This window comes from Lygodium microphyllum, chromosome 29 (genome assembly GCF_053477565.2).
Source record: "Lygodium microphyllum isolate KBCC chromosome 29, Lygodium_microphyllum_v1.1.10, whole genome shotgun sequence".
NCBI lineage: Eukaryota > Viridiplantae > Streptophyta > Polypodiopsida > Schizaeales > Lygodiaceae > Lygodium > Lygodium microphyllum.
Window position 1 is genome coordinate 60,939,208 of NC_141163.1, and position 27,950 is coordinate 60,967,157.

Here is a 27,950-nt window from a genome sequence, read left to right on the forward strand (position 1 = left end):
ATCATCAACTACACTATCACCGCCTTCATCAAAAGAAGAAATAGTGTACATTCGGTGATTATGGGCATTAGCATCAATATAGTACCAAGCAAGGAGACTTTCTGTAGCAATGAATTCTAAAGATTCACCCATGGTTTTAGAATCTAGCTTATTGTTGACCTACTTGCCCACATCATCTCGGTAAAGTTGATCAGGTGCAATTTTGAGAGGCATTGCACGTAATAAGTCATCTTCCTTTTGTTGCTTTGCTTAGCAATGAGTTGATCAATCTCATTAAAGGTGGTTTTATTCTCACATTGTGACAATTCAGGGAGAAGCATATCTAGATACTCCTCCAATTCATGATCAGCAAGTTTTTCAAAAGGATCTGAGAGAGGGACTCTTGTAGCATATCCAATGCAATCGGGAAGCAATGGCTTATTGTTCGATGGACTAGCAGTAGCAGCAAAAGAACAAGTTGGTACTACCTGATCTTGATTTGAGGGGGGAAATGGCACATGTATATGTCTTATCTGAGAGAGTAGAGATTCCACTTCTTCATCTTTAGTAGTCATAGGAGCTTTGCTTCTTTCTAAAGAAGGAACAATTGTATGCACATTCAAAGAGCATGAGGTTGGAGACTGAAACAAAGGAGGCCAACCTTTTTGAAGTCGTTTACTAGAAAAGACATCCCATGAAATCTCGAGAGGAGACATATAGGTCATAGTAGTAGTAGCTGCTAGAGTTGTAGCAGAGGTGAGTGAGGAAGGAGAAACCTTTAGTGTTGGTGGTGGAGGAGTAGTAGGAGCAGATACTTTGTCTTTTTTTTTTCACCATTAGAAAGTAGAAGAGTTTTTCCCTTTATATTACGAACATAAATTTTTTTTGGTGGAAGGAATTCTTTCTTTTGAAGTGAGGTGATATCAAGCTACCTTTTAGTAAGGAGTTCAATCTCATACTAGTTTATACATTTTGGTGAAAACGTTTAGGTTATATCATCGGCTTTCATAATTATTGTTTGGCCTTTATCTTTGTCACTATTCACACCATCAAGGACTCTAGGGATTGCAAGTGACATAGCTCTAAAAACCATCCTATATTGAATAGCTAAATGTGTAGAGGAAGCCTTCGTATTTAAACCTGAGGTGCGGATATGCAAAAGTAAGAGTTTTGATAAGTAAGGGTTGTCTATAGAGATCACATAATTAGGATGTAACTCAAAGAAAGCATTGCCGTTAGTAGATAAGGGAGATACACCAGCACCTACTATCATATTGCAACTTACATTTAAACCTTTGCCAAAAAGAGGAATAATACCTATTGCAATATAACCTAGATGGAGATATGGATATTTTTGATTTTGTTTTTGTTTTTGGAGTTTATGCATAACTAAAGACAAGAGGTTAACATGTTGATCCTAGGCAAGAGTATCCCCAACTATCAAAATTCATTGGTCTTTGACATACATGGTAGAAGCCTTGAATTTAAACAAGCTGTTCTTATCATAAATGCTAGCGGCTCCAAAATGGAGGTAAGATTCACTTTGCACTTGGGTTTGTTTCATCCATTACAATAGTTGAGTTTCCCAAATACTTATAGCAGTCCATGAGAGACTTGAATGCAACAGAGAAACTTCCTTGAGTAGCCATAGGTTTTATTGGACAAGATGAGGATTTAATGCACTCGGAACAACCTCATGCCTCTTAGCCTTGTATGTATGCATGCTAACTTGCCCTAAGACATGGCCTTGCAAGAGCTTGAATAAAATGTTCCTCAACATTGAGGCTCTCCAATAGCCCAAGGTTCTCACAACGTTTAATGGCTCCATAATTGGCTCGCTCCAAGCATCACTCTGACCCACTTCTTGCGATTGAGGGATGCACTATTGCAAGACCACTTTGATTTGTGTATGCATTTCAACACAGGCAATGGCCAAACGTTCTCTCTTTCCATTCTCTCGGTAGTAGCCAATGTTGAAATTATCGACTAGTTTGATTTAAAAAAAATTTGCATACTAGGAGTTAACTTCTCTTGCAGCGATGGAGTGATCGCCATATTTGTTAAAAGAGGACCAAAAAGCAAATTAGTGTGCAAATGCCCTTCTTAATGTAAATATTCAAAAACATCACATGCCAAACCGAACCTTTTCAAATATCCTGACATTTTCTCGAGAGGAACAAACTCTTCTTACACCGACCCCCGTCCCTTTAATAAAACTAAAAGCTGTCTGTCTTCTTCTCTTTCCTCTCCTCTTTCGAAACTTTTCACCTCACGTAGTCGCGACACAGCACTGTCTCCCGACTTTCAACCTGCTGATTCTGCAAGCAAAGGAGATCCATAGCCTCGCGGTGCTTCCCTCTCTGCGTTTTCGAACATTTCATCAAGGTGCTTTTCAGTTCCCCGCTTTTTGTTTTTCCAGAGAGAGAGAGAGAGAGAGATCCGTTTTGTCTCACAGAACCTAGTCCATTCGGTCGCCGGACTCTAAGTAAACTACAAGATTAATATGCCATCTTTTTGATAATTTACAAAAGACATATCAGACATAAATATGGGTCACACCCAAGCATATTTTCAACTGCTCTATAACCGCTGAAAGACAGAGGTTACTATGAGACCATGCTGAGTTTTTTTTTTTTTTTGGGGGGCGGGGGGGGGGGGGTGTTCCTCCGAGGAGAATGGCCGAATGCATGCCGAAGTGTCAGAAAAGGCTGGAGGATGCCTCCCATGAGTGTATTCTCATGTGCTTGGATTTTTTCATGAAAACACACACATGCATAAAGTCACATGCGCACAGATGCAGTCAAAAGAAGTGAATAGCTGACTTGCATGATCATTCGCCTGTGCATATGTGCGCACACACATGTGCAGGCAAACAGTCTTTTGTATGCATAGATGTCAATCAGCAATCGCTCTAATTTGGTATTTCTACTAGTGGTTACTGGTTGCCCTTTTTCTTGGAGTTGGAAAATTTTGATTGTGATTCGGATGTCATAATTCTTGCCTATCTGTTTGGGTAATTTCTTGAGATTCAGTGTTTCAAATTTCAAATAGATCAATAGCTCAAAGTTTTATTGTTGTGAACATATGTTTTCCAGGGTCTGAGGTTGTGGACATTGCTTTTGGCGTTCAACTTAAAGTTTCTGCTGCAAATGGCAGCAATGCGATATCAACCAGTGCAAAGGCAGGCATTGCCATCTGTCAATGGGCAAAGCAGTTCAAGGTTGGTTTTGGATGACATATTCATTTGTTTATGGGCTGCTTGTTCCATGTACTAGGATAATTGTCAAAGTGATGCGTGGCTTGAAAGTTGCCCGAGTTAGTGCCTTTGCGTATGTATTCTATAGTTTATGACAATCTTTAATTAGGTTTAGATTGTGATGCATTACTATTGTGAGATGAAATGTTTTGAACTTCAGTGTTTGTATTGCTCAAGACCATAGAGAGCAAAGAGCTTGAGCTCCTTGCATTAGATGGTGAAGGACAAGTGTAAGCTCAAAGCAAGTGCACATGTTGGTAAGTAGCTTTGCAAGGGTGGCATTGATACGAGAATTGAGTACACTGTTTTGAGATGATGTATACCGTGAGTTGGAGCTTATAAATAGGAAAAAGGATCCCATCTTTGAGATGATAATAGGAGCTTGTTACAGTAGCATCATATGACATTGTGAGTACTAAAGGAGACTTCTAGTCTTATACTCATACTATTATAAGTGTGGAGAATGCCTTTTGGGATCAACAATTTTAGACTTATCATGATTTCTTTGGGGCTATACAAGTTGTTCCTAGAGAAACATGAGAGATCATGTGAAATTAATGAGAGCACATGGAAACAAAGAGAAGTTGATTTAGAGAGTAAAAAGAACTATGATAAGGGCTGATGCCATTCATTAAGTGGAGACTAGTTGCACATTTCATTTATTTTATTGGCTAGCCTAGGCCGCTCAAAGCAGTGATGTGGGATCATATTATTGATTACTGAGGTTGAAATTTACTTTTAATTTCCAACTTTCAATCTCTTGCTTTTTCTTAACCACTCTTTCCTTTTATAGCGTTTGCTTTTGTTTTTATGGCTTTAAATGCCAAAAGGTCAAAAATAACTTTTTTTTTGGGTTGCTTTTTCTTTAAAGCAAGGCCCACATGAAGTCTACACATTTATAATCTTGGAAGTGAGATGCTATTTAATCTTTGGTGGTAGTTTAGTTTTTCTATAAAAATGACTCTAGGGGACAGGGAATGTTGTTTCGTTGGTATCCTGCGAGTGCTTAGGCAAACGGGTTATTCAAAGCGAAAAATGCTTTGTTCTTTGCATTTTTGCCATCGTCTTCTTAGTTCTATGCGATCGTCTCTTGCAGCATGCTATTTAGCATTACCATCACTCCTCCTCCTCCTCCCTTTTTTTTCTTCTGTCCTAAGTTTTTCTTCTTTAAAGTTTCTTTCTTTTTTTTTTCTTCTTTCATTCTTCTTTTTCTTTATTTTTATTTTCAAGTTCTACCACCACCCTTCTTCTCTTCCTCCTTTTTCTTTTTCTTCAACTTTTTTTAAGTTTTTATTACTTAACTTCTTTCTAAATTTTCATTATCTAATTATGGCGCTGGATCCATTTTGGATGTATGTTCCTCCAATCAAGGGATATAAGGGCTTTGGTGGATCGAAAAAGTGGTGATGTAACTATTGTGGTTTGAAGAAATTAGGGAGTGAAACACGTGTGAAAGACCACTTGGCATGCGTTTCCAACAAAGATATTGAGCTTTGCACAAATGTATTGATGGAAGTAACTGTAAGTCTCCATTTTTGGCATTGAAAATATATGGTGATTGAGCTATAAGAGGATGAATTCTCTTATCCAATACTACATGGAGCTAATGAATCATAAGTTGGGCAATGAGAGGCTAGTGGGCAACGAGAGGCTAGTCAGGCTTTGAGAGGCTAGCCGAATTGAAGGTGTTAGTGGTCCATAAAAAAGAAGTGTATCCATATTTGTATCATGTTAAGTGTTAAAAGGATCTTGTTGCTATCTTTTAGTGGTGGCGGTGGCTCCTTGCATGGTGCAAGTGTTCATGTAGGACTTGAGAGGTAGGCTACTAGGAAACTCATACACTTATTTATTCGGTGTGCCATCTCGCTTAATATAATCATTATATATCAATGAAAGAAGACAATCAGAGCAGTGAGTTGCATAGGGTATGAGTGGAAAGGCCTCCATCCGTAGATGCATTACACACATGAGAGCTTCGAAAGGAAAAAACATCTATAGAGATTCAATTGGAGTCCTTGAAGGAGATATGGGTGAAATATGGATACACAATATTATGCAATGGATGGTTCGATATGCGCTAAAAGAATACATACAATGTTTTGGTATCTTTAAAGAAAGACATGATATTCATTAAGGCTATCTATACCTCGGCCTCAAGGTTTACAATCACAAGAGCTTTCATTTGAAAGTACATATAATAGGTCATCATGAATATAGGAGTCTAAAATGTGGTGTAGGTGGTGATAGATAACGGAAATAATTGTATGTTTATGAGACATATGCTTGAAGAGGAGTTTTTTAGTATAGTATGAATTCCATGTGTATCCCATTGCCTTGACTTGCTTATTGAAGATGTTGGGTAAATATCATGGGTGGATGATGCTTTTAAGACAGCAACGAGCATGATAAGATTTATAAAGAAGAGGCCATTCATTACAAGCATGTTTAGAGCCAATAGTACGCTTAAACTATTGAAGCTCTCTATCACTAGATTTGCTTATGTGTTTGTCGTGTTAGAGAGGCTAATACGAGTTCATTTAAATTTAATATGGTCCATTGCATGAAATGGCTCACATGGAGTGAGAGAGTCTTTAAAGGCTTTTGCTTTAGATAGAATATTTTAAATGAGAGTTGGTGGATTAAGGCAGAGACATTGGTGAAAAATATCACTCTTATTTACATTATATTGTGTATCATTGATATGAAAGGGAGTATTTTGGGCTTTCTATATGAGTATATGGATAAAATTAGCGAGGCCTTGCTTTACAATAGATTTTAGCCCTAAGACAAGTAAATAGTTGTTTAACTTTTATATATGTAATTATTTAGTATTAATGAGTAATTGATGATTGTTCTAATTTCTAAGTTTGTAACTTATTTTATCTATGATTTATCATCTTTCACTCTTAAGGGTTGATGAGATTTGGTAGTGTGGAATGCATGATGGGATTGGTTTCATAAGCAATCCATGTTATTATGTATATTTTGCATTCCCTTTCACACAATGAGGAGCAATATATTAGTGAGAAGTTGGAGGAGGGTTTTATGGAGTATATGAGATGCTTTACAGGGGATAATCTAGATATGATGAGAATAAGAAAGAACGATTTGTTAGCATTTTGCAATCATTTTTTTCATTTTGATTGAACCATAATGAGGTTTCAAGAGATGCAACTTAAGCTTGTCTTTTGGTAGAAGAAATACGGTAATTGTGCTACTACTTTGGTATGTGAGTCGTGACTTTTGTGCTTTGAATTTTGATAATGTAATGTTTATGAAACCTAGATAACAGATTCTATAATCTATTGTCTACTTAAATGTTGTTTTTGTGGCTTGCTTATTAGCAATTACTTAACCTCAATCTCTTAAATATGAATAGAAACACATTATCATTTATGTCCTCTCACAAGATTCTAGTTCAAAGTCTGTTGAGAGGAACGTGAGCATATGGGTTATTTTTCATACTAGAAAAAGAAACAAGCTCACAATAGCTCAGTATAAGCGTTTAGTGTTTTGCCATTGTAATCTCCAACTTTTTGAGAGAATTGCTCTATCTCTTAAGCCCTCATAGGTAATGAATAGTATTATGTATAATTAACTTTTTAAACTCGATACTTGTTAACTGCTTGAAAGCAGGATTGCAAATTGTAATATATATGAATATTAAACGTATTGAATATTCTCTCATATCTTTATATTGTTCAACTTTACAAGTGAATGTTAATAAGATTGATATAGAGAAGGTACGTGATATTTTAAATATACTATAGGAAGAGTGGTATATCTACTTCATGCTCTATAAAGAGCTATTGACACTAGTGCATGAGGCTCGTGCACAAAGGAGGGCTAGAGCCACTAGAATAAGGGCCACACATGGTTATGTATCACAGATAGAGGTCGAGGCTGAGGCTGTTTCATCATCTTCTTGATCAGGGTTCTTGGAGTCGGATGAGGAGGTGGTGCATGCGTCCTCGGAATATGGATGACTCATGACTCATGACTCATGTGACATGGACTTTGGAGATTGGAGTCATGACTCATGGTACTCAGGAGTCAGTTTAGTATTACAGTTGCTACTTGTTTATTGATGATGATACTTATTACTCAGTAGTATTGTAGTTACTAGTGCCGAGTGCTAAGTGCTCTCCTTCGACTTTGGAGTTTAGATAGATTATTCACATGATATAGTTATATGTATCATTGTATCTTGATTTTACTTATTATACATCTTGGTTCTATTGTTCTTGATATTAGTTTTTAGATGATTCATGAGTTATAAATTATAATTCATTTTGTTGTTTGAAGTTTTGAGAACTGAGTCTTAATTGTGTTAAGCTATCTTAAGTTTTAACCATTGAGTCTTGACTCTTTACTTGTGAGTGGTGACACATGTAATGAATCATGATTTCAATCATATAACTTGAAGACTCAAAGTTTTGTATGAAATTCGGGTACATGTTGTAGGCATTTGATATATTTATACATCCACGTAATATTGTATTTATTTTAGTGTACAATTTAAAATACAATTTCTCCATTTTTAAAATTTGGTTGAAACTTTGAAGCTTTGGTTTTTCATGTTTCTGTTTTTCCTATTTTTAAAACTCTCTCTTACTATGCTCTACATGTTAGCTTTGACTAGGCAAATAAGAATAATTTTAATCCCACATGCCAAACTAGGCCGACTGTAATCTGCGATGACCAAAATTTTAATTTAACCGTTTTTTACATTTTAGAAACGGTTGGACGTTTCTAAGGTTTCCTACTTGTAGGAAATGTGTTTCTTGGCAACTATGATAATATCACACATGATTACACTGAATCATGCTGTAAGAAGAAAAGTTGATACGACAGAGCTGAAGCTTAAAAGATAATTGCATTGTCTTGTTTGAATCAGACGGTAGTATCTATGGGAAATTTGTATAGTGAAGGGAGTGAAATGTAGTCCTCCAGGTAGTAGGCTATTGAAGTAATCATTGAAAGGGGAAGGATAGCTATTAAGGGAGTGAAACATAGTCCTCTGATGCCATCAGAGATGTGGAAGATGATCACTAGTTGTCAAGGGAGCGAACTATAGTCCTTTGATGTCGGGAATGACGTGGGCAGCAAAATGCAAATCTCAGAGTGTTGGAGATGTCAAATGTAGGGAGAGCAGTCTAGATGTTGACACTAGGTGGATAATGATGACGCTAGATGATGGAGGATGAGTTGGGTTGCAAAAACGCAGGTCCCAGCAGCCTCTATGACAGATGGCGATGCTAGGTGATGGAGGAGAAGCCAGGTTGCAAAAATGCATGCCCCAGCGGCCCCTATGATAGACAAGTGATGCTAGGTGATTGAGGAGAAGCTAGGTTGCAAATCCCAGGTCCCAACAACCCTTGTAATCATTGACGCTTGGTGATGTAGACTGTTGCTGGAGGCTAGGATATTGATGCCAAGTTGGATATGATGATGACAGGCAAGAAGATCTCGATGCTGAAAAACGCAAGTGAAGGTGAAGCCTGATGGAAAAGGGTGTTGATGCCGAGTAGATGATGGTGACGCCAAGTGAAGATGCTTTAAAGACAAGGCCTAATGTTGGAATAGGGTGCTTGAAGCAAAATAGAAAGGGTGAAGGCAGTCACAAGCCACAAACCACAACGTTCTCTTGAAGGGGTATGAGGACAGTGGAAGGAGCTGGTGAGAGAAGGGAAGTGGTGGTGGAGAAAGAGGGGTGAAGAATGATTGAAGAGTGATGAGAGTGGTAGAAGTGAAGAAGGATTGAAGTGATTGCCTATTTATAGGTATAAGTTGTCTAGGGTGGCACACCATTGTGTGGTGCCCACTGAAAAAGTGGCCAATTTGTGGATTCTAGCTCTTTTTGGAGTCGTTAGTGCGAAACCCTAAATGAAATGTGTGAATTGAAGAAGTGGTTTCTCAACACCATAGGCACATATATCTCTTGCATGAGTTTGTTACGAAGGTTCCCTGCCTAATTAAGGATTGTATTATTCTCAGGATACTATAGGATTCCATAAGTGTCACGAGTAATATAATCTATGTTTATGAAGAGCAAAAATCTTTTCATAAACCATTTTATGTAGTATCTTCCTAGCGGGCCTACCTGCCTAAGTATGTATTGATTGCGTATACTTGTGGATATTCAAGTTCAGCCTGTATGGCCTCTTTTGTGCTTCTCCAGTGTGCTTGATGTTATCATTACAAGTAAAAGAGAATACATCAAGTAGGTGTGAATTCAAGTTTGCCACTGATATTTCTAGTCGTCCTTATGAGCTCAATTTGCATTGCAACATGAGGATTATTTGTCTCTACACTCTAGGGAGATTCAAGAAACTTGCTCAATCCAATTTATAAGAGCCATGCTTTTTCCAAATGCAAGATAGAGTCCATAAATGGAGTCGATTTCTCACTTGCCCCTTGTAAAGGTTTAATGGTTGATTTTGATGTCGATTCATCACTCTTACATGGCGTGGAATCCAATGGAGTATCAAACCAATTTGGATTGTTAGATATGCTCAATGTTCCACACTCTTAAGGTGCCACCAATGATGCATGGTACTCAAGTCGTAAGGCTCCCATTATGAGGAGAAGTCGTATGTGAGCAGAGACATTGGGTGGGTCTTGACTTGTATGTGAGATGAGGTCTATGTGATCGGATGGCAAAAAGGTAACCTTTGTGGATCTAGCCTTTGGGTTAGACAGAGTAATTATGTTGATAGCAACTCGAGGCAGAATGCATGGAGTTGTGGGGTGTGGAAGTTATCAAGGATTTCTATTTTGGGGTGTGGGGGCCACGAAAGTGACCCTTGGTCGGGGGGTCTTAGGGGGGCCAATGGCCTCCTTGACGAGGGTTCGAGGGTAGTGCCCTCGGCCCGATGGTAAAGGGAATATTTCTTGGCTGACTAGGGAAGGTTCATATTATGGTTAGATATGTCGACCAGACTACCTTTTCGGGCTATAAAAGAAAGACCCCTCTAAAGCCACCGTTAATCTATTTTTCACCTAGTCACAATTTTTCTAGCTACCCTAAGCTTTTCACCTTTCATTTGTCTGGATTGCCATCTAAGCTTCACAGTGGAAGCGCATAGGTGGACAGAGCCATCTTGTATCAGTTCGTTTGAAATTAAAGCAATCTTTGTTCTTCTCATATTTGTTGTGTGTTCTCTACTCCTTGCTTAGATTTTGTCCGTTGTGTCGTGTAGTTTTTACATGGATCCTCCTCATCCTTACAAATATGCTGTTGTAGGGACTTTACAGGCAACTTTTGGACTTAAGAGATCTTGTTTTGGCCATGATAGGGTGTGTGAAAGAGGGTTGAGAATCAATAGGTTGAAGAACTTGATTCATTGGCAGCACACAATGATAGGAGGGAGATGGAAATTGGGGTGCCAAGTTTATTTTTGCTTTGCTTTGCCATTCTATTTTCCCCTTTGACCATACTTTGGCTCAAACAACATTGGACAACTTGAACTAGGTCTGCCCAACAATATACAATAGGAATCTTCTAATCCCTCCACGCGGAGTACTACAAAATTGACTTTAAACTTTAGATGTGCTACTTGATTAGCCGATTCTTCAAGATTCTCAAAGATTGAAGCCTCCTCTAGTCAACCATCTTTGCTTGAAACAATGTAGACACCAAACCTTTAAGCTTATGAGCAAGATATAACTCTTCAGGGATTATGTTTACTCTTGATTCTCCATTCAACAAAACATCATTAAATTTCTTGCCCACATACTCCACTTGGATAGTAGGTCCCTTGTAGTCCATAATCTTTGTTTGGGTAGGTATCATTGTTTGACATTCTGTTGTATCCATTGCATTGTCCACATGTTGCTTTCACACTTGTCCTTGATTGGTCGCAATCCTTGACAACTTCTCTTTGAAGTTGGGAATAAGATCAAGGATTTATTCTAAGGTTAGTTGCAAAGAAGACTTAACTAATGCTTTAAACAACTCATGAGAGCCTTCTTGCTGCTCATGGAGACCTAAATTTTCATCATGATCATTTTGTTGTTGATCATGCCGTTGCAAAATGATCATTTTGCTGTTGCTAAACCTCTTGTCGTCTTTGCTGTTCTTGGTCAAATTCTTGACTTTCTTGCATTTCCTACAATGGGTTTGTGGGGCTGAATTGGTTTACTCCTCTCTTTCTTTGCTGTCTTTGCATCTCTTTTGCAGCCACTTTTCTAGCTTTCTCATGCACATCCGAGTCTATCTGTTTCTTTGCTATGGCAATTGTAATAGCCAAGTCTTTAGCTGTCTTTGCACCTCTTTTGCAACCACTTCTCTGGCTTTCTCTTGCACATCCTAGTCTATCTTTTTCTTGCTTTGGCAATTATTTTAGCGAGGACTTCAGTGTTCTTTTGACAATCTACTACTATGATGCAATCACGCCCCACATGCTGATGCAACACTTTGGCTGGTTTGTAGACTACTCCTCTTCACATGACATCTCTATTGTCATAACTCCCCTTCTTTGCTTTAGCTGCTATTGGCCTATGGATTGCTACTTTGCAATCTTTGCAAGGATTTCTACTAAGACTACTGTTGCGGGTGTTGGTGGTTGTTGACCTTGAGGTGCTGCTACCAGTTGCATTTCTTGTTGATTCCGTGTTTGTGTCTCTCTCTTAGCCCTATGGCAGATCTTGGTTGGTTAGTACCCCATTATTTTGGTAGGTGATGCTTCTTGCCAAACCCTCTGAATTCTCTTTGTTGTGTCATTTCAGGTTCAATTTGATTCATAGGTGTTGCTTGGGATGTTGGTTGTATCTGTGCATTCCTAACCGTTGGATTATAACGACATTCTTTTGGTTTCATGCCCAATTATTTGACAAATAGTACAAGACTTGACATTCCGTTGAGCATTCATTACTCCTATATTTATCAATTGCCTTTTGATTTTCTTTTCTAGCCTCTTTGCCAAGGTTGTTTTCCCTCTTTGTTTTTATTTTTCCTCCAATCCATAGTTGCCCAAAATGGAAACGTTTCGGTCTTGAAACGTTTTGGTTTTGTTAGCCCTGCGGTATATCCATAATTCGCAATTTGGTCTTGACACATGTCCTTGCTGTTCACAATAGTAAAAAGGTCCTCTTGGCCTTAGTTGAATATTGTTTCTCCATGGTCTTGGTTGGTTAATGCCCCATTATTTTGGTGGGTGACCCTTCTTGCCAAACCCTCTAAATCCTTTTTGTGGTGTCATTTTAGGTACAATTTGATTAATAGGTGTTGCTTTTGATGTTAGTTGTATCCTTGTATTTCTAACCGTTGAATTATACCAACATTCTTTGGCTTCATGCCCAATTTTTTGACAAATAGTACGAGACTTGACATTTTGGTGAGCATTCGTTGCTTCCATATTCATCAACTGCTTTTTGGTTTTTCTTTCTATCCTCCTCTCCAAGGTTGTCTTCCCCTCTTTGTTTTCATTTTTCCTCTAATCCATAGTTGCTTGAAATGGAAATGTTTTAGAGACGTTTCGATTTTGAAACATGTTTTGAGACGACCGTTTTGGCCAGGCAATGTTTTAACCTAGTTTTGTGACAAGTGCCTCATTTTGCCTCACTATTTGCAAATTCTTCCTGTTTTTTGTTTGCTCTCCATTCTCTTTCTCAATTGATCATTCTCCTTGGTTAGTGTTTGCTTTCCCCCTTTCACATCTACTATTGTCTATAGCCTTGAAACCTTGCATTCCTCATTTTTAACTGTCCAATCCTTTTTCTTTCCTATCAATACTATTTGCAGCTCTTTTTCCTACATATGTAGCTGTTTTTTAGCGTTTCTAGCGAGCAATCCCTCTCCTCTCTTCGTTCTTCGTTGTCCACATTGGTTTGAGCTGGTTTTGTCGCACTTTTACTTTTAGTTTCCTCTATTTTTAAAAAGGTACACCATATAACTATGGTAAACAATATATTTTGGAGCCACATGTGCATCATTAGCAACTATGGAGCTAGTAGTGGCTCAAAGCAGTGCAAAAGTACTACTATGTCATACACATGGAGAGCATTACATGGGGATGATGACGATGATGATACTTCGTCTTCTTGTAGCAGTAGTACTAGTGTTCCTGCTAGTAGCCTTGAGAAGGATGAGACATAGGATATGCCTTTGGATGATGCTGAGTGATTCTCATTAGATGATACATCGTGATTCATAGATTTGTACTTTGTAGATTTGTTGTTAGTTAATCATGTTCATGGTTCATTGGCATTTGGATGAGATACTGTGATTGCTTGAGTAGCCATCATGACTTGATCCCATCTCACTATTTGGAGATATTCTTGCCATAATGCTCAACTAAATAGAATTTTAACACTAGAGCAAAGCTTATGATCTTCAATCAGGTGCCTTAGGCCCACCAAGTCAAGGGATTTGATGATATCTTGGCGATGGAATTATGAAACCAAACTTCCTTCTCAAATAGGGTGGTAATGAATTGATTAATCAACAGTGTCCCTTGCGGTATTTCTTTAGCTTGTATTATTTCACGATGTGGACCTAGAACCCTAAATATCAGTTGGTGCCAAAGGCAAAGTTTTAGTGAGTTACGTCTAATAGGTAGTAGGTGGTACTTGTTAGCCAGTCATTTCCTGGATAGCCACGTCAGCAGGCGCCACGTTAGCACCTACAGTCAGACAGTTTACTGCAGTCGGTTGTATTTAATGCAGCCAACCTGGTGCAGTTATTTTTTATTTTTTGGCTATTTATAGCCAGTTTGTGGCACACTTCAGCATTGATTTTTTCAAATTTTGATCTTGAGATCTGTTGGCTGAGACAGATTGTACTCGGGCTGAGGGAGATCGAGGTCATTAGGTCAGAGACATACGTAGATATTTCCTGTGTCCCCTTGTGTATTTTTGCACTCTTATACATCATACTACACCGCAGATTTTTTGCGTTTACACTATCTCCTTTTCTCTCTCTCTCTCTCTCTCTCTCTCTTCTCTTTGTGTTCAGTCTCTCTCAGTCTTTGTCCTACGCTTCCGCATCGCTGCACTCTGACATGGTATCAGAGTGGTGAAGATGGACTGATTGAGAGCTGAACCTATCTGAAGAGGAGATTTCAGTGTGACACAAGGTTGTGTTTTCACAGTCAGAGGGGGACTGATGTTGCATTTGTGCAAGTATTACAGGTTAACATGTCTACAGAGACTGATTTGGAGTTCCAGGCGATCATGGACAGTGTCCTACTCGCTCTTCCATCGGATCAAAAGCTTGATGGTGGCAATTACCGCATCTGGCGGGTGATGATGTTGGCCATTTTGGAGTCTTATGATTTGGCGGAATTGGTAATAGAGGAGATTTACAGGCCCTTGGTGAGGGATGAGTCCAAACTCTCTTCCAATGCTCGCGCGGAGTTGACCAAGGCCCAGTCTCATTGGTACAAATTGAATGCCAAGATTCAATCTTTTCTGTTTCTGTCTTGCACTACAGCCGTGATAGCTTACAGCGAGCACTTGACGGTGGCTCGAGAGATATGACTGGAGCTCGATCAGATGTACAACCGGATGACCTTGATGAAGAGGGTTTCTTTGGAGGTGTAGATGTGGACCTTGTCCGTGAATAAGTCTTCTTCGCTTCAAGAGCACATCAACAAGCTTCGACAGCTTCAGATGTAGGTTCAAAATGTGGGGAAGTCTATTTCCTCCGAAGACATGGCGATCACTTTACTGTCCCAGTTGCCGCCACGATTCGGTACCTTTTATTCTGCTCTTATTGCATCAAGGCGGGAGTCGATTCTTCGGTGGGAAGAGTTGGTTCCTCTGGTCTTGGACCAGGACGAACAATTGAAGGGATAGAATGCTTTCAAATCAGAGGCATTGGTCGGTCAAGCCTCGCAGAAGAAGGGGAAGGACCAAAAGAAGGAGGAGGAGGATAACAAATTCAAGAAGGAGAAGGAGAAGGAATCGACTTGCCATATTTGTGGAAAGACCGGTCACTGGAAGAAGGATTGCTCCGACAAAGACAAGAAGGATACCAAGAAGAAGGATACGAAGGATTTTGGAGCGGTGGTTGTACCCTCATCAGTTGCTTTTCTACACGTTTAGCAGTCATTGAGGACTCTACACCGAAGCCTTCTGATGCTGCGATGACAGCTCCCCAGGCTCGAGAGTGGATTGTGGATGGTAGTGCCTCATGGCACATGACTCCTTCCGTTGGTGTATGCCCATTTGTGACCTTCGCGTGGGCAGATTCCCATTGGAGAGCTCTTCTGTATCTATTGCTACGCGGGGTGAGATGCAGCTTATTCCAGATGGACGTGGTGGTACCCACACTTCTGAGGTGTTGCATGTGCTAGGTTTGGGGTATCATTTACTTTCGGTCCATAAGATTTGTGCTCTAGGCCCCTTGGTGGAGTTTGACAGTGATACTGTTCGAGGCCTTGATCGTGGATCGAGAAAGATTCTCTCTGTAGGGTATGAGGAGTATGGCATCTACAAATTGAAGTCTTTTTCAGCTATTACTTCTCTTCTTCTTACTTCTCAGACACAGTCCGAGCTATGGCATGCTCGGTTTGGCCATTTGAACTACGAGTACCTTCGGAAGGCGTCGCGAGGGTCGTTTGTTCGAGGATTGCCAGACATAGTGGTGAGCCATCAGCCATGTGTCTCCTGCATTCATGGGAAACTGCATCAGGATGCGATTCCCAACAAAGCTTCTAGGCGGTCTATTTCACCCATGGAGTTTGTATCTACGGATCTTTGTGGCTCGATGAGGACTGAGTTCCTGAAGGGGAGCTTGTACTTCATGTTGATTGTAGAGGACTACAGCAGGATGACTTGGGCCTATTTTTTGACTTTGAGGTCGGAGGCTTTCTCTCACTTCGTTCAGACAAGGGAGGTGAATTTATGTCTAATGAGTTTGTTGTTTTTGTACAGATAGGGGCATTCAGCAGGAGTTTTCTAACACCAACACTCCCCAAGAGAATGGCATTTTGGAGTGGAAGAACCGAAGTGTGATCGAGATGGCACGCACCATGATGGAGCACCGTCAGACACCTCAGTTTCTGTGGGTCGAGGCAATGGCTACTGCAGTTCACATCCTCAATTGATCTCCCACTTTAGCCGTTGATAGGATGATACCTTTTGAGGTTTTCTTCAAGACTAAGCCTGATGTCTCTTATTTCAGGATCTTTGGGTATGACGCTTATGTGTACAAGCGCGATGTCTACACGAGCCGAGATGTACGGTTCGTGGAAGTTCCGGCCACAAAGGGAGGTGAGGAGCACCCCGTCCTTGGAGATCCAGGGGAGAATTGGGCTCTCGAGACAGTTTCTTTGGAGCAAAGCCTCTTGTTGGAGATTCTTTTTCTGATTCGAAGTCTTTTCTTCCCTCGGCAACTCTCGAGGAGCTTCCGTCGGTGGATGTTCATGAGTCTTCAACAAATGGAGAGCGACGGGGAGAGGTTCGTCCTCCTCCTCGTTGGGCCCGTGACACACTCCGAGATTCAGGGATTGAGGGGGTCCGTGGGGAGTGGGAACCGCAGGATGGATTGGGAGGTCACGGAGGAACTAGGCACATTTTTCGGAGCTTGTTTGCTCCAACTATTGTTTGCTAACCCGTATTATGTAGGATCGTAAGCCCACCTCAGTGAAGGAGGCTTTGCAGTCTGATCATTGGTGAAGGCTATGGAAGCCGAGTTGGAGGCTATTGAGAGGAATGGTACTTGGTCTCTTGTGCCTCGTCCCTCTCATAAGAAGGTGATTGGTGTCAAGTGGGTCTTCAAGACCAAGTATCTTAGCGATGGTTCTTTGGACAAGCACAAGGCTCGCCTTATTGCTAAAGGTTTTGCTCAGTGCCCAAGCGTTGATTTCCATGATACTTTTGCCCCCACTGCTCGTATGGCGACTATTCGAGCTGTTCTTGCCTTGGTTGGCCATAGGAGATGGCCTGTCTATCAGTTGGATGTGAAGTCGGCCTTTTTGAATGGTGACTTGCAGGAGGAGATCTATGTTGAGCAACCTCCTGGCTTTGGATCCTCGGATGGGAAAGTTTACAGGTTGAAGAAGGCCTTGTATGGCCTCAAGCAGGCTCCGCGTGCATGGAACGAGAAGACTGACTCGTTTCTTTAGTCGAAGTTGGGATATTGGCGCTCCAAGACCAATCCGCAACTTTATGTGCACACTTCCGAGGTTGGTCGTGTGTTGTTTGCATTATATGTTGATGATTTGATTCTGACAAGGGATCATGCACAGAAGGTCCGAGAGACCAAGACAGCTTTACATCAAGCATTCGAGATGACAGATTTGGGGCTTCTTCATTTCTTCTTGGGTCACGAGATTTATCAGTCTTAGAGGGGGATTTTCATCTCTCAGCAGAGGTACATTCAGGAGCTCTTGGTGACTTTTAAGATGGAAACTTGTTGGCCCATTACTACTCCTATGGATCCGAATTGGAAGGCCACTTCACACTCAGATTCTCCCGTGATGGATGCTTCACGCTACCGTCAGTTGATTGGATCCTTGATTTGGCTTCTCAACACTTGTGTTGATCTTTGTTTTGCTGTGGGTTTTTTAGTAGGGTTCCTGATTGAATCCAAATAGGTGCATTGGTAGGCTGCCTTGAGGATTCTTCGGTATTTGAGGGGGACCTTTGACTTAGGGATTTCTTATCCCACAGGTACAGATGCTTCTGATCTTGTTCTTGCAGGTTGGAGTGACTCGGATTGGGCTGGCGATGTGGACCACGGACGGTCTACTGCAGGTTACTGTTTTACCTTGGGTACAGGTGTTATCTCTTGGAGTAGCAAGAAGTAGCCCACGGTCGCCCTTTCTTCTATTGAGGCGGAGTATCGGGCTACGTCTTCCACCACATGTGAGGTTGTGTGGCTTCAGAGATTGTTGGAGGAGCTTGGTTGCCCCCAAACTCATCCTACTCTTTTGCAGTTCGACAATGAGAGTTGCATTGCCTTGGTACAGAATCTTGTATTCTATACCCGGACGAAGTACATTGAGATCCAATATCACTTCTTTCGGGAGAAGCTTCTGGATGGGACCATTGATGTGGAGTATTACAAGACGGAGAATAATCTTGTAGATTTATTTATGAAGGTGCTTTCCCAGGCTCTTCTTCAGTAGCATTTCAGATCCCTCAGTCTTTTGACCTGTCCAAGATCTGAGAGGGGGTGTTAGCCAGTCATTTCTTGGACAGTGAGTACGGCAGTGCCACGTCAGCACCTGCAGTCAGACAATTTACTGCAGCTGGACAGTTTTTTTACTGTAGTCAGCTGCACTTAATGCAGGCGAGCAATTATTTCCTATTTTTTGGCTATTAATAGCCGGTTTGTGGCACACTCCAACATTCATTTTTTCAGATTCTAATCTTGAGATCTGCTGGTTGAGACAGACTATGCTCGGACTGACGAAGATCGAGTTCATCAAGTTGGAGACATACATAGATATTTCCTCTGTCCCCTTGTGTATTTCTGCACTCTTATACATCATACTACACTGCAGATTTTTTGCGTTTACATTGTCTCCTTTTCTCTCTCTCTCTCTTCTCTTTGTGTTCAGTCTCTCACAGTCTTTGTCCTATGCTTCTGCATTGCTGCACTTTGACAGTTCTTTGTTAGATTTTGGCCAATACCAATTTATTGGCCACTAATGTCAATGGTGATATTAGAGATTGGGCATTAATTAATTGATTACTACTAGTCTAAGGGCTAATAATTGCTTAGGGATACTTGGAAGACAAATTAGCCTAGCCAATTTAATTATTTGTCGGTGGAATTAATTTTTTGGGTACTAGAATACTTATTAAATTAATTTTTAAAATCTTAATTTTAAAAATTAATTTAATAAGTTTGATAATGTTGGAAAATGGAATTAGAAGGTTGTTACTTGGTAAATCTTGCCCATGCAAGTGGAAAAAACGTTTTTGGAGTCTTGTGAAGTTTCTTTCAGCATTGAGAGATAGAAGGAGGTTGTTAGAGAGCAATGAAATGCTATTGATTTGATTTGTAGCTACCAAGGACTAGTCTTATAGTATGCAACAATAGTTTGGAGCCCTCCAAGAGCAAGTGACATCAGCTCAAGTTTCTTTTGGTGCATGCTACATCATATAGGAGGGGGCAACAATCTTCTTGGTGGCATAGTTACTTGGAATGGGGAACGGGATTTCCTGGAATGGGGGGAACGTCCAAGGTTGGGGAACGGGAATGGGGGGAACAACACGTCTGAAGTGCCCCAAATATGCCATGCATGACCCAAGTTTCTCGAAAGAATGTTCCTCTAATTGCCCCAATATCCCTCAATGCTCCAAATTGACCCAAATGTCCCAAAATTGACTCAATTATCCCCATAGCTGCAAATTGCTCCGAATTGTGAGAGAGAGAGAGAGAGAGAGAGAGAGAGAGAGAGAGAGAGAGAGAGAGAGAGAGAGAGAGAGAGAGATTAGTGTGTGCACATTAGGTGATGGAGATGGATGAACATGTGGTAAAAGGAGTGTGATACAAGCAAAAAGAAAAAACTAGAAAAAATGATAAATTTTTGGTCAACAGGCTTGGAATGGCCGTTCCAAATAGGGAACGGTAGGGAACGACCTTGGGAACGGTAGGGAACGTTCCTTGGCCGTTTCACCTCCTCCGAGGGTTTGGAACGTGTTAGGCTGCTCTTGCAGGCCGGATCGACCATTCCCTGTTTCTATGCTTGGTGGTTCTAAGTTGTAGATGATAGCTTCTATGGCTATTTGAGCAGGGCAGTACCAATTTCTTAGTCTTTCTTGCAATGAAACTCTAAAATTTCGATCTCTATAGGATTCTCTTTCATTCTACAATAATTTTTTAAGTTATCTCAACAAAATTCAAGCATTCGAGTCATCAGAGATGGAGATATTGGAAATTCTCTGATGTAAATCCTAATTTACAGTAATAGTTAGGGTTTGATAGAGTCACCTCGGGATACATGCTCAGAATTGAGGACTTACAACTTAAATTCCAATAGTTGAAATTAAGGAATTTCAGAGAGATTCAAGAGGCTAGCCAACCAATATTAGATTTGGGGCAATTTGTCTTTCAAGGAGCAAGGTGAAGGCCAATCCGAAAGCAACTCCATTGGTGGATCACACCGAACATGATGTTGTTTGACTAAAGCAACCCTTAAATTGCTGTCACGCAATGTTTTAGTCTCTTTAGGGCATGTCACTAGCTTCAGGAGGGTCTCTTGTTGGTTGGAAATGGTGTGTCGATTGTTATAGCAGCTATGGCAGCCTTCTCTTTGTCTCTCTCAGCTTGCACAAGGTTGGAATGATCGTCCCTCTCTCTCTCTCCCACAGCCTCAAAAGCGTCTATCACTTGCATGGGCAAGTTTTGCCAAGTGGTAGTGTACTAATTCCATTTTCCAGCATTATCTAACTTGTTAAATTAAATTTTAAAATATTAAATTTGAAAATTAATTTAACAAATATTTTAGTTCTGAAAAAGTAATTTTACTAGCTAATAATTAAATTGTCTAAGTCAATTTGTTTTCCTAGTATCCTTGAGTAGTTATTAGTCCTTAGGTTTGTATTAATTAATGAATTAATGCTTAGTCTCTAATGTCACCACTGATATTAGTGGCTAATAAATTGGTCTAGGCTAAAAATCAATCATCGAGTACCACTTAGTGTTTATCAGACATAACTTTGCATTTAAAAAAACGATGTATTTACTTTAAAATAAGATTTACTATATGAAAGATATATTTGATATGATTTTATCAATCGCTAGAACCTATGCATTTAGGCTTGGGTAAATATTGTGGATTCATCTCTCTTGCTTCCTTTGAAGTTGGAATTGCTAGTAATTGTGGATTAGCATGCTGCAGTGAATATGTGTTACAACTTTTGCCTTTGGCATCAATTGATACCTTGGGGTCTTGGGTCCCATATTGTGAAATAATTAACTTGCATCTCACATGTGCAAGTCACATTAACACATTTGATTAACTTTTAATCAAATGCTAAGTAGAGCAATAAAGTTTCACATCCTCGTGATAGTCTGTCCCATGCTTTTTGGATATCAAGGCATGCATGCTAATGCAGGGTACTTGTCAACCATGGGGATGCAAGTGAATACAAAATACTATGTATAGCAATGTTGGCATTATGCTTGGGGCACAAGTAACATGTTTGGGAGAGTACATATATAGCCCACAATGTTTGGGACTTGTGGTATTAATGATGGTCATGTAAATGCTTTGTATAGTGCTATTGGCTATGAGGAAAATGTAGCCAATGTACCATTTTGGATAGCAATGTGAAAGTTCGAAGGATTTGTGTGATCAAGAGAGACAGAGGCCTCAAACCTAGTGAGCAAAGTTAGAGGTAAAGTTTCCATGTGCTACTTCGTGAAATTTCAGGATTGGTCACACCTATGGAAGGACACAACACCTTTTGCAAGAAAGATATAAATAAGTTGAAATTTTGGAGAAGGATAAAGCATTAACTTTGGGTATCTGACTAAGGGCATTGGCAAGCATATTAGTTGAGTCCTTTTGATTATCAGCTCCGCCCATCTTCCCTTGCAACCACATGGAGATCAAGCTGATGTTGATAAAGGTATTTTGATGAATGATGGTCAATCCAAATAATGAATTGGGCGCCCTACAAATAATGACGCCAAATTTTAAACACATGGATGGTTGCCAAGAGTTCCTTCCCTTGGGCGGTGTAACGTGTTTGGGCATCGGTGAGCTTACGGCTCTCAAATGCAATGGGTCAAGCATTTTGACAAAGAACAACACCCATAGCATAGTCACTCATATCTGTACGAACCTCAAAAGGTTTATTTGGATCTATAATTTGCAACATCAGTGTAGTGATAGCCAATTGTTTCAATGTTTGAAAACATTGATTAAGCTCATAGCAAACATGTTAAGGGTTCAACAATACGAGCATAGTCCTTTATGAACTTTCGAAAAGAATCTAGTAAACCCAAAAAATATTTTACTTGTTTTATGGTTCTTGGAATAGTTTTGTCTTGAATTTTTCTCCCTTATTGAGCCTTGCACTTCCCTTTGGGTGTCTCCTTTCCGATTTCCAATAGCTGGTTGAAGTGTTAAGCATGAGAGGATTTGAAAACCACAATAGACGACGATAGAGAAGAATGCAAATGTATGAAGTGACATATGTGCTTTTACACCATGAAGGCATTCGAGAAGTATGGAGAGTGAGTGAGCCATGATAAAATTGACTCTTCAGATACATTGAGCACCAAAGTCACAATGTATGCATATGAGAGACCCTAATGAGAAGTGGTTCAAGCACCCAAAGGATGGTTTCAAATCACTTGACTCAAAATGCCCAAAACAAGAAAGCCCAAGCCTAAGGCATTGGACATACCAGAGACTCTAGTGGGTCAAAGGTAGAGATGCTTGGGATTTCTTATGATTCTAACATGTTTATCTGTACTCCATGTTGAAGTGGCCATGGAGTAGTGCTGCACTCTTTTTTGGCCTTGGAGTTGAGATTGAGGAGCTAGACCTTATTTGCACAGATGCATTGGTTGAGCAGGACCTGATAAGTCAGCCGAAACAGGGGATGTGAGTGAAGCAGATTTGACACTAGCCATTTCTCTCTCAGATTTGACACTAGCTCTCAGAAGTTCTATCTGAGCAGGTAACTAAATCCGGTCTAAATGACCATTTCTATTCTAAGTGACTGCTTTCTGCCCATGAAGCTATACAAGGGCTATTAGGATCTCATTGCTTTTAGCTGGAAGGTTACAAAGGGTGGCTTCTACACTGCCACTGGAATTGTGGACTTCTCTGGGAGGCTTGTGATACATCTACAGCAGGGCATCAAAGTGAGGGGTTGACACTGGAGAAAGATGCCCATCATTTTTTTGACCAGGAAGCCATCATAACAAATTGATGGGAGGCATCAGACACAGCCTAGTTTGTGACGGATAGTTGTTCATCATGCCAGCAAATAAGCAGATGATGCTACTGACAACTGTGGTGGCGAGCTAAAAGTCGAAAGGGACTGAAAACTACTTTCCAATGTTGGTCTTATGTTGTAATTGCAGATGATGAAATTCAGGGTGTCTATGACTTTAGATATTATTAATGGAGGGAGGTGATTATTCTTGTCAGCTTTGAGGCGTATATTTGTACTTGAGTTTCTTTTAAAAAATATAAGTGTGATCAACTATGAATATTACAACTACTGACAATCATCTTTTGGCAGTGATTGGAAACTACAAATACGGCGACCTCCACCTGATACTCGTTTCAAAACTGAGGTATTACTTGATGACAGTTTTCTGTGCACATGTCTGAGTTAGTATATTCTTTTGCCAGTAGAAATTAAAGACATGGTTTGATTCTAGGATGTGACAGCAACAAAAGGAAATGAGTTTGAAGATTACTTTCTGAAGAGGGAACTGCTCATGGGGATATTTGAGAAAGGATTTGAAAGGCCTTCTCCTATTCAGGAAGAGAGCATACCAATTGCCTTGACAGGGAGTGACATTTTAGCAAGGGCAAAGAATGGGACAGGAAAAACTGCTGCCTTCTGTATTCCTGTGCTTGAAAAAACTAATGCAACCAAAGACTACATACAAGGTTGAAAATTTAGGACTTCACAGCAGCTACATGTTATTCCTTATAGTTTAGTTATGGTTGAAGTGTTAATCCTATTATACCATTGTTGCTGTTGGTGTGGTTCATAATACTGGTGTTCTGTTATTGGACATGCCTTAGCTCTTATTCTTGTACCTACTCGAGAGTTAGCCCTACAAACAGCTCAAGTGTGCAAAGAGCTTGCCAAATACATGAATATACAAATAATGGCCACAACAGGCGGCACTGTCTTGAAAGATGACATCATGAGGTTACACCAGCGAGTGCATGTACTTGTTGCTACACCTGGACGGGTACTTGATTTGGCAAAGAAAGGTGTCTGTGATCTAAGGGGGTGTACAATGCTGGTTATGGATGAGGTAATTTTGTGTTTTTTGTGTGAGACTGTTGCAGCTTCCATTCTCCCGAATGCTATGGATGCTCTTATATAGTTCCCTTATTGATTATTTTTCCTTGGTAACAGGCTGACAAACTTCTTTCTCCAGAATCACAGCCAGTTATCAACCAACTGATAAGTTTCCTACCTGATAATCGGCAAATTTTACTTTTCTCTGCAACCTTTCCTGTGACTGTGAAGTCTTTCAAGGATCATTTTCTGACTAGACCATACATCATAAACTTAATGGATGAACTGACTCTGAAGGGTGTAACACAATACTATGCTTTTGTGGAGGAGAAGCAAAAAGTTCATTGCCTAAATACACTTTTTTCAAAGGTGACTCTAAAATTCTTCTTCAGTCCGTGAAGCACTTTCTTGCAATAAGTGGTTTTTAGAAAAGTGTTCATTTTCTTTTTCCAGCTACAAATCAATCAGTCGATAATTTTCTGCAACTCAGTGAACCGAGTCGAGCTCCTTGCTAAGAAAATCACTGATTTGGGCTATTCTTGCTTTTACATTCACGCTAAGATGGTACAGTCGCATAGGAATAAAGTATTTCATGAGTTTCGGAATGGTGCATGCCGAAACCTAGTATGCTCAGGTAAATTTCCTTTTACTTCTTGTAAATTCAAGAGATGTAACAGGAGTGTTGGACACTCAGTGAGATGTATGTTTATGTTGTATCAGATGTCTTTACCCGAGGTATTGATGTCCAAGCTGTTAATGTGGTGATCAATTTTGACTTCCCTAGGAACTCCGAGACGTATTTACATCGAGTAAGTGTCTTTGTTGTCTTGTTGCTGTCCTGGTCTCAACATTAGAAACAAAACTATCACAGAGATGTTTGTTTTTTGGGCAGGTGGGCCGCTCTGGAAGGTTTGGACATCTGGGGCTGGCTGTAAGTTTGATAACATATGAAGATCGTTTTCAATTGTGAGTTCTGAAACTCTGGCAGGTTCCTTTATTGTCTAATTTCTGTGGTTCTTTGAGTTTTGTATACTGTTAACTAGTATGGTAAAGGAATGGTGTTTCCGTGCTGCTTCTATAGTTTGTACTAATGTTCTAATACCATTTTGTGTCTGCAGCTACAAAATTGAGCAAGAGCTAAACACTGAAATCAAATCCATACCTGCAGAGGTTGATAAGGCCGTGTATTGTAGATAAACACCATGGTTTTCACCAAGGTTTGCCATTTGATTACTAGCAGTCACTAATTATGGACAGCATGGAATGTTGAGGCTTTTCTGGACTTTGACTGGATGCGATAAGCTTCTGGTTCTGCACATTCAAGTTGCTGTTAAGCTAGACTCGGACGACTTGCCATGAGATCTGACACTCCGATATATTAGTGGTTTCATGGCATAAGAATCTTCCTTTATACAGGTTTAAAATGGTTGAATTTGCTCCCATTACACCAGCATTGTTGTTCAAAGACTTTGCTGCAGGGATTGGGACGCACATAATCATATTCATTTTTGCAGACAGCTCAGGGGAGTTAGAAAAGATTCAACGGAGAGTGGTAGCAGGCAACTAAACAATGCTAACAATTCTGAAAGATTCACTTGTTTGTACTGGCGATGGTTCGGTATCTGTACATGGTACAGAGGTAAAGAAATCCTGCTTAGTCAACATTGTATATAAACAAGCAGTAATGACAAAAATTCCTGTGGTGCAAGTTTCTAGAGTGGCAGTTGTATGAACCTGCAGAGGACAGACTACTGCTGCCAGTGTCGTTTAGTGGAATATTTTGGTTGCAGATATTGAGCTTGGTTCCAGTATAAGTTATCATTTGTGCAATGCTGCCTTGTGGGCTTACAGGATATTATGTCTGTCAGGTTCTTTATGATGATAAATGGTCAAGAACAACAGGGATGGGATCCTGACCTGGACTTCTCTATGTACACTATTAACTTCTGAACTATAAACAATAATTATTATTTCCAAATCTCTAGTCAGTTCATTGTATAAAATGATGCTTAGAATTGATAGTACAGATGTCATTGCCCGTTCTTCATCTTATCATTATCGTTTTTATGTTAGTGAGATGGTTTCATAAGAAGAATAAGATGGCCGCCAATCGAAAAAGTGAATTCATGGAGTAGTTGAATTAGATGGCACGTAATTAACAAGCCATGCTTTGGATTAATGGTTTTGAGTTCTTTCTTGGAAGGGGACTGATTTTCAGTCACCCATCCTTAAAAGTTTATCCGCAGGAATGATCATATGGCCAGGACATTGCACTAGAGTCCACAAGCGTGAATGCACTGATGGATTCGGACTAGCTGTAGCTGAGTGTTAGAATTCAGCTGAACTGGGTCATCAGATAGATTGTTTATATACTTAAAGAGTGACCTCATGTGGATTGAAACAATATGCATGGCTTCTTAGAGCAACACGTGATGTTACTTCTCAAATTGGGGGTGTGCTCTTTGCAAGCTCAAACTACCAAATAATTCTAGTTACAAACAATGATTTGCTTACCTCTCCAATGAAACTAATTTTTGAATTGTTGTGTGTTTTTGTGAGCTCAAGCTAACAAATAAGAATAACAAGCAGCTTGAGCTATGGGAGCAAGTGATTTCTCTCCAAGGTTAGCTCATGTTTGAATGTGGTAGTTCCATCTTCCGTTTGTGGTGGGTGTTTTGCTAAATGTTGGGATCACCATATCCACTATTTGTTGAAGGGGGGTCTCAAGGGGTAAGTTGCTTGTTTTTAGCCTTGGTATGCATTGCAAGAAAGCTCTCTAGATGACCTAGTGTAAGCCAAAGCCTTGTAATACATGCCAATTTTAAAGAGAGTAATGTACACTAACCAAGTGTAGGCTGACGAACCTTGTAATATATACCAACTATTATAGTAGCATATCAACCCCTAACACACGTATGTCATGGAAGAGGATGTACAAAGGATGTTATACTACAATTTGTGATGTCTTGTCTTGTCTACTCTTGTTTGTGTCAAGCTCGAGTACTTCTACGTTTCCATAGTTGATTATGCCCATCGGACAAATTGTAACAAGTCCTCAATGGCCTAAACATAAGCTAGAAAATTCATACCATACCTCCTTAAGAATGAAGTAATGTGATGTCAATCACGAAATAATTTCAAGAACTAGTGGATTCTCAATAGAGGTCTTCTACATATTCTACAACCAATATAATCAATAGAGGAAAAGTCTAATATAGTGTACTTTTAGGAATGAATGTACACAAGTTGAAATTTATGGGAATTATTGCTTGTCTTCAAATGGAAATGTTGTAACTCGTCTTGTATTTTTTAATAGAAAAATTAAAGTGATGGTTGTGAATCCCTCAGCATGTGAATTGTTGTGGTATAGTACCTTTGCATTTGTACTTGAGGTAATGAAACATTGCACCTAAAGCCAATTTTTTAAAGCATTCTCAATTGGTTAGTTTGACATGTTACAAAGAACATTTTCGTGTATATGGAATCAAAGGGATTTACAAAGGAAACTTGGTTGTATTTTGGGTTTTGTACAACTCCATCTAGACTTGATTTTCCTCGTGAAACACCCATTTTTTTGGTTTTATTACTTTACTATCTTGAAGAGAGAGGACACACCATGTAGAAGTCTTTTTTTTTTTTGGGGTCAAATTTGACCTGTTTCTTTTGTAAATTGACCACTTGTTTGGCTGTACAAGTTCATTGTACTAAGGGGTTAGCTACAATGTGATAACTTGATTTTACTTATCATGATGAAATTTTTGACCACAACTTTCCTCATTGGAATATCAAATTCTATTCCATTCGTGTCATT

At 39.8% G+C, this 27,950-nt stretch overlaps 1 protein-coding gene across 2 annotated transcripts; it reads left to right on the top strand.

The window, feature by feature from the left end:
- Positions 1–2,171: 2,171 nt before the first annotated feature.
- On the top strand, positions 2,172–26,117 carry LOC148010695 (DEAD-box ATP-dependent RNA helicase 6-like). Of its 2 annotated transcripts, XR_015689517.1 has the most exons (11): positions 2,172–2,364; positions 3,075–3,199; positions 23,399–23,453; positions 23,541–23,775; positions 23,914–24,152; positions 24,257–24,508; positions 24,593–24,773; positions 24,860–24,948; positions 25,032–25,105; positions 25,258–25,555; positions 25,654–26,117. XR_015689517.1 is itself a non-coding variant. In XM_087671792.1 (10 exons), the coding sequence occupies exons 2-10, from the start codon at positions 3,129–3,131 to the stop codon at positions 25,334–25,336; spliced, it is 1,275 nt and encodes a 424-aa protein (XP_087527918.1). In that variant the 5' UTR covers positions 2,172–2,364; positions 3,075–3,128; the 3' UTR covers positions 25,337–26,117. The 2 variants fall into 2 exon arrangements, 1 of the variants encoding a protein (XP_087527918.1); XM_087671792.1 differs by having other exon boundaries at positions 25,258–26,117.
- Positions 26,118–27,950: the final 1,833 nt, after the last annotated feature.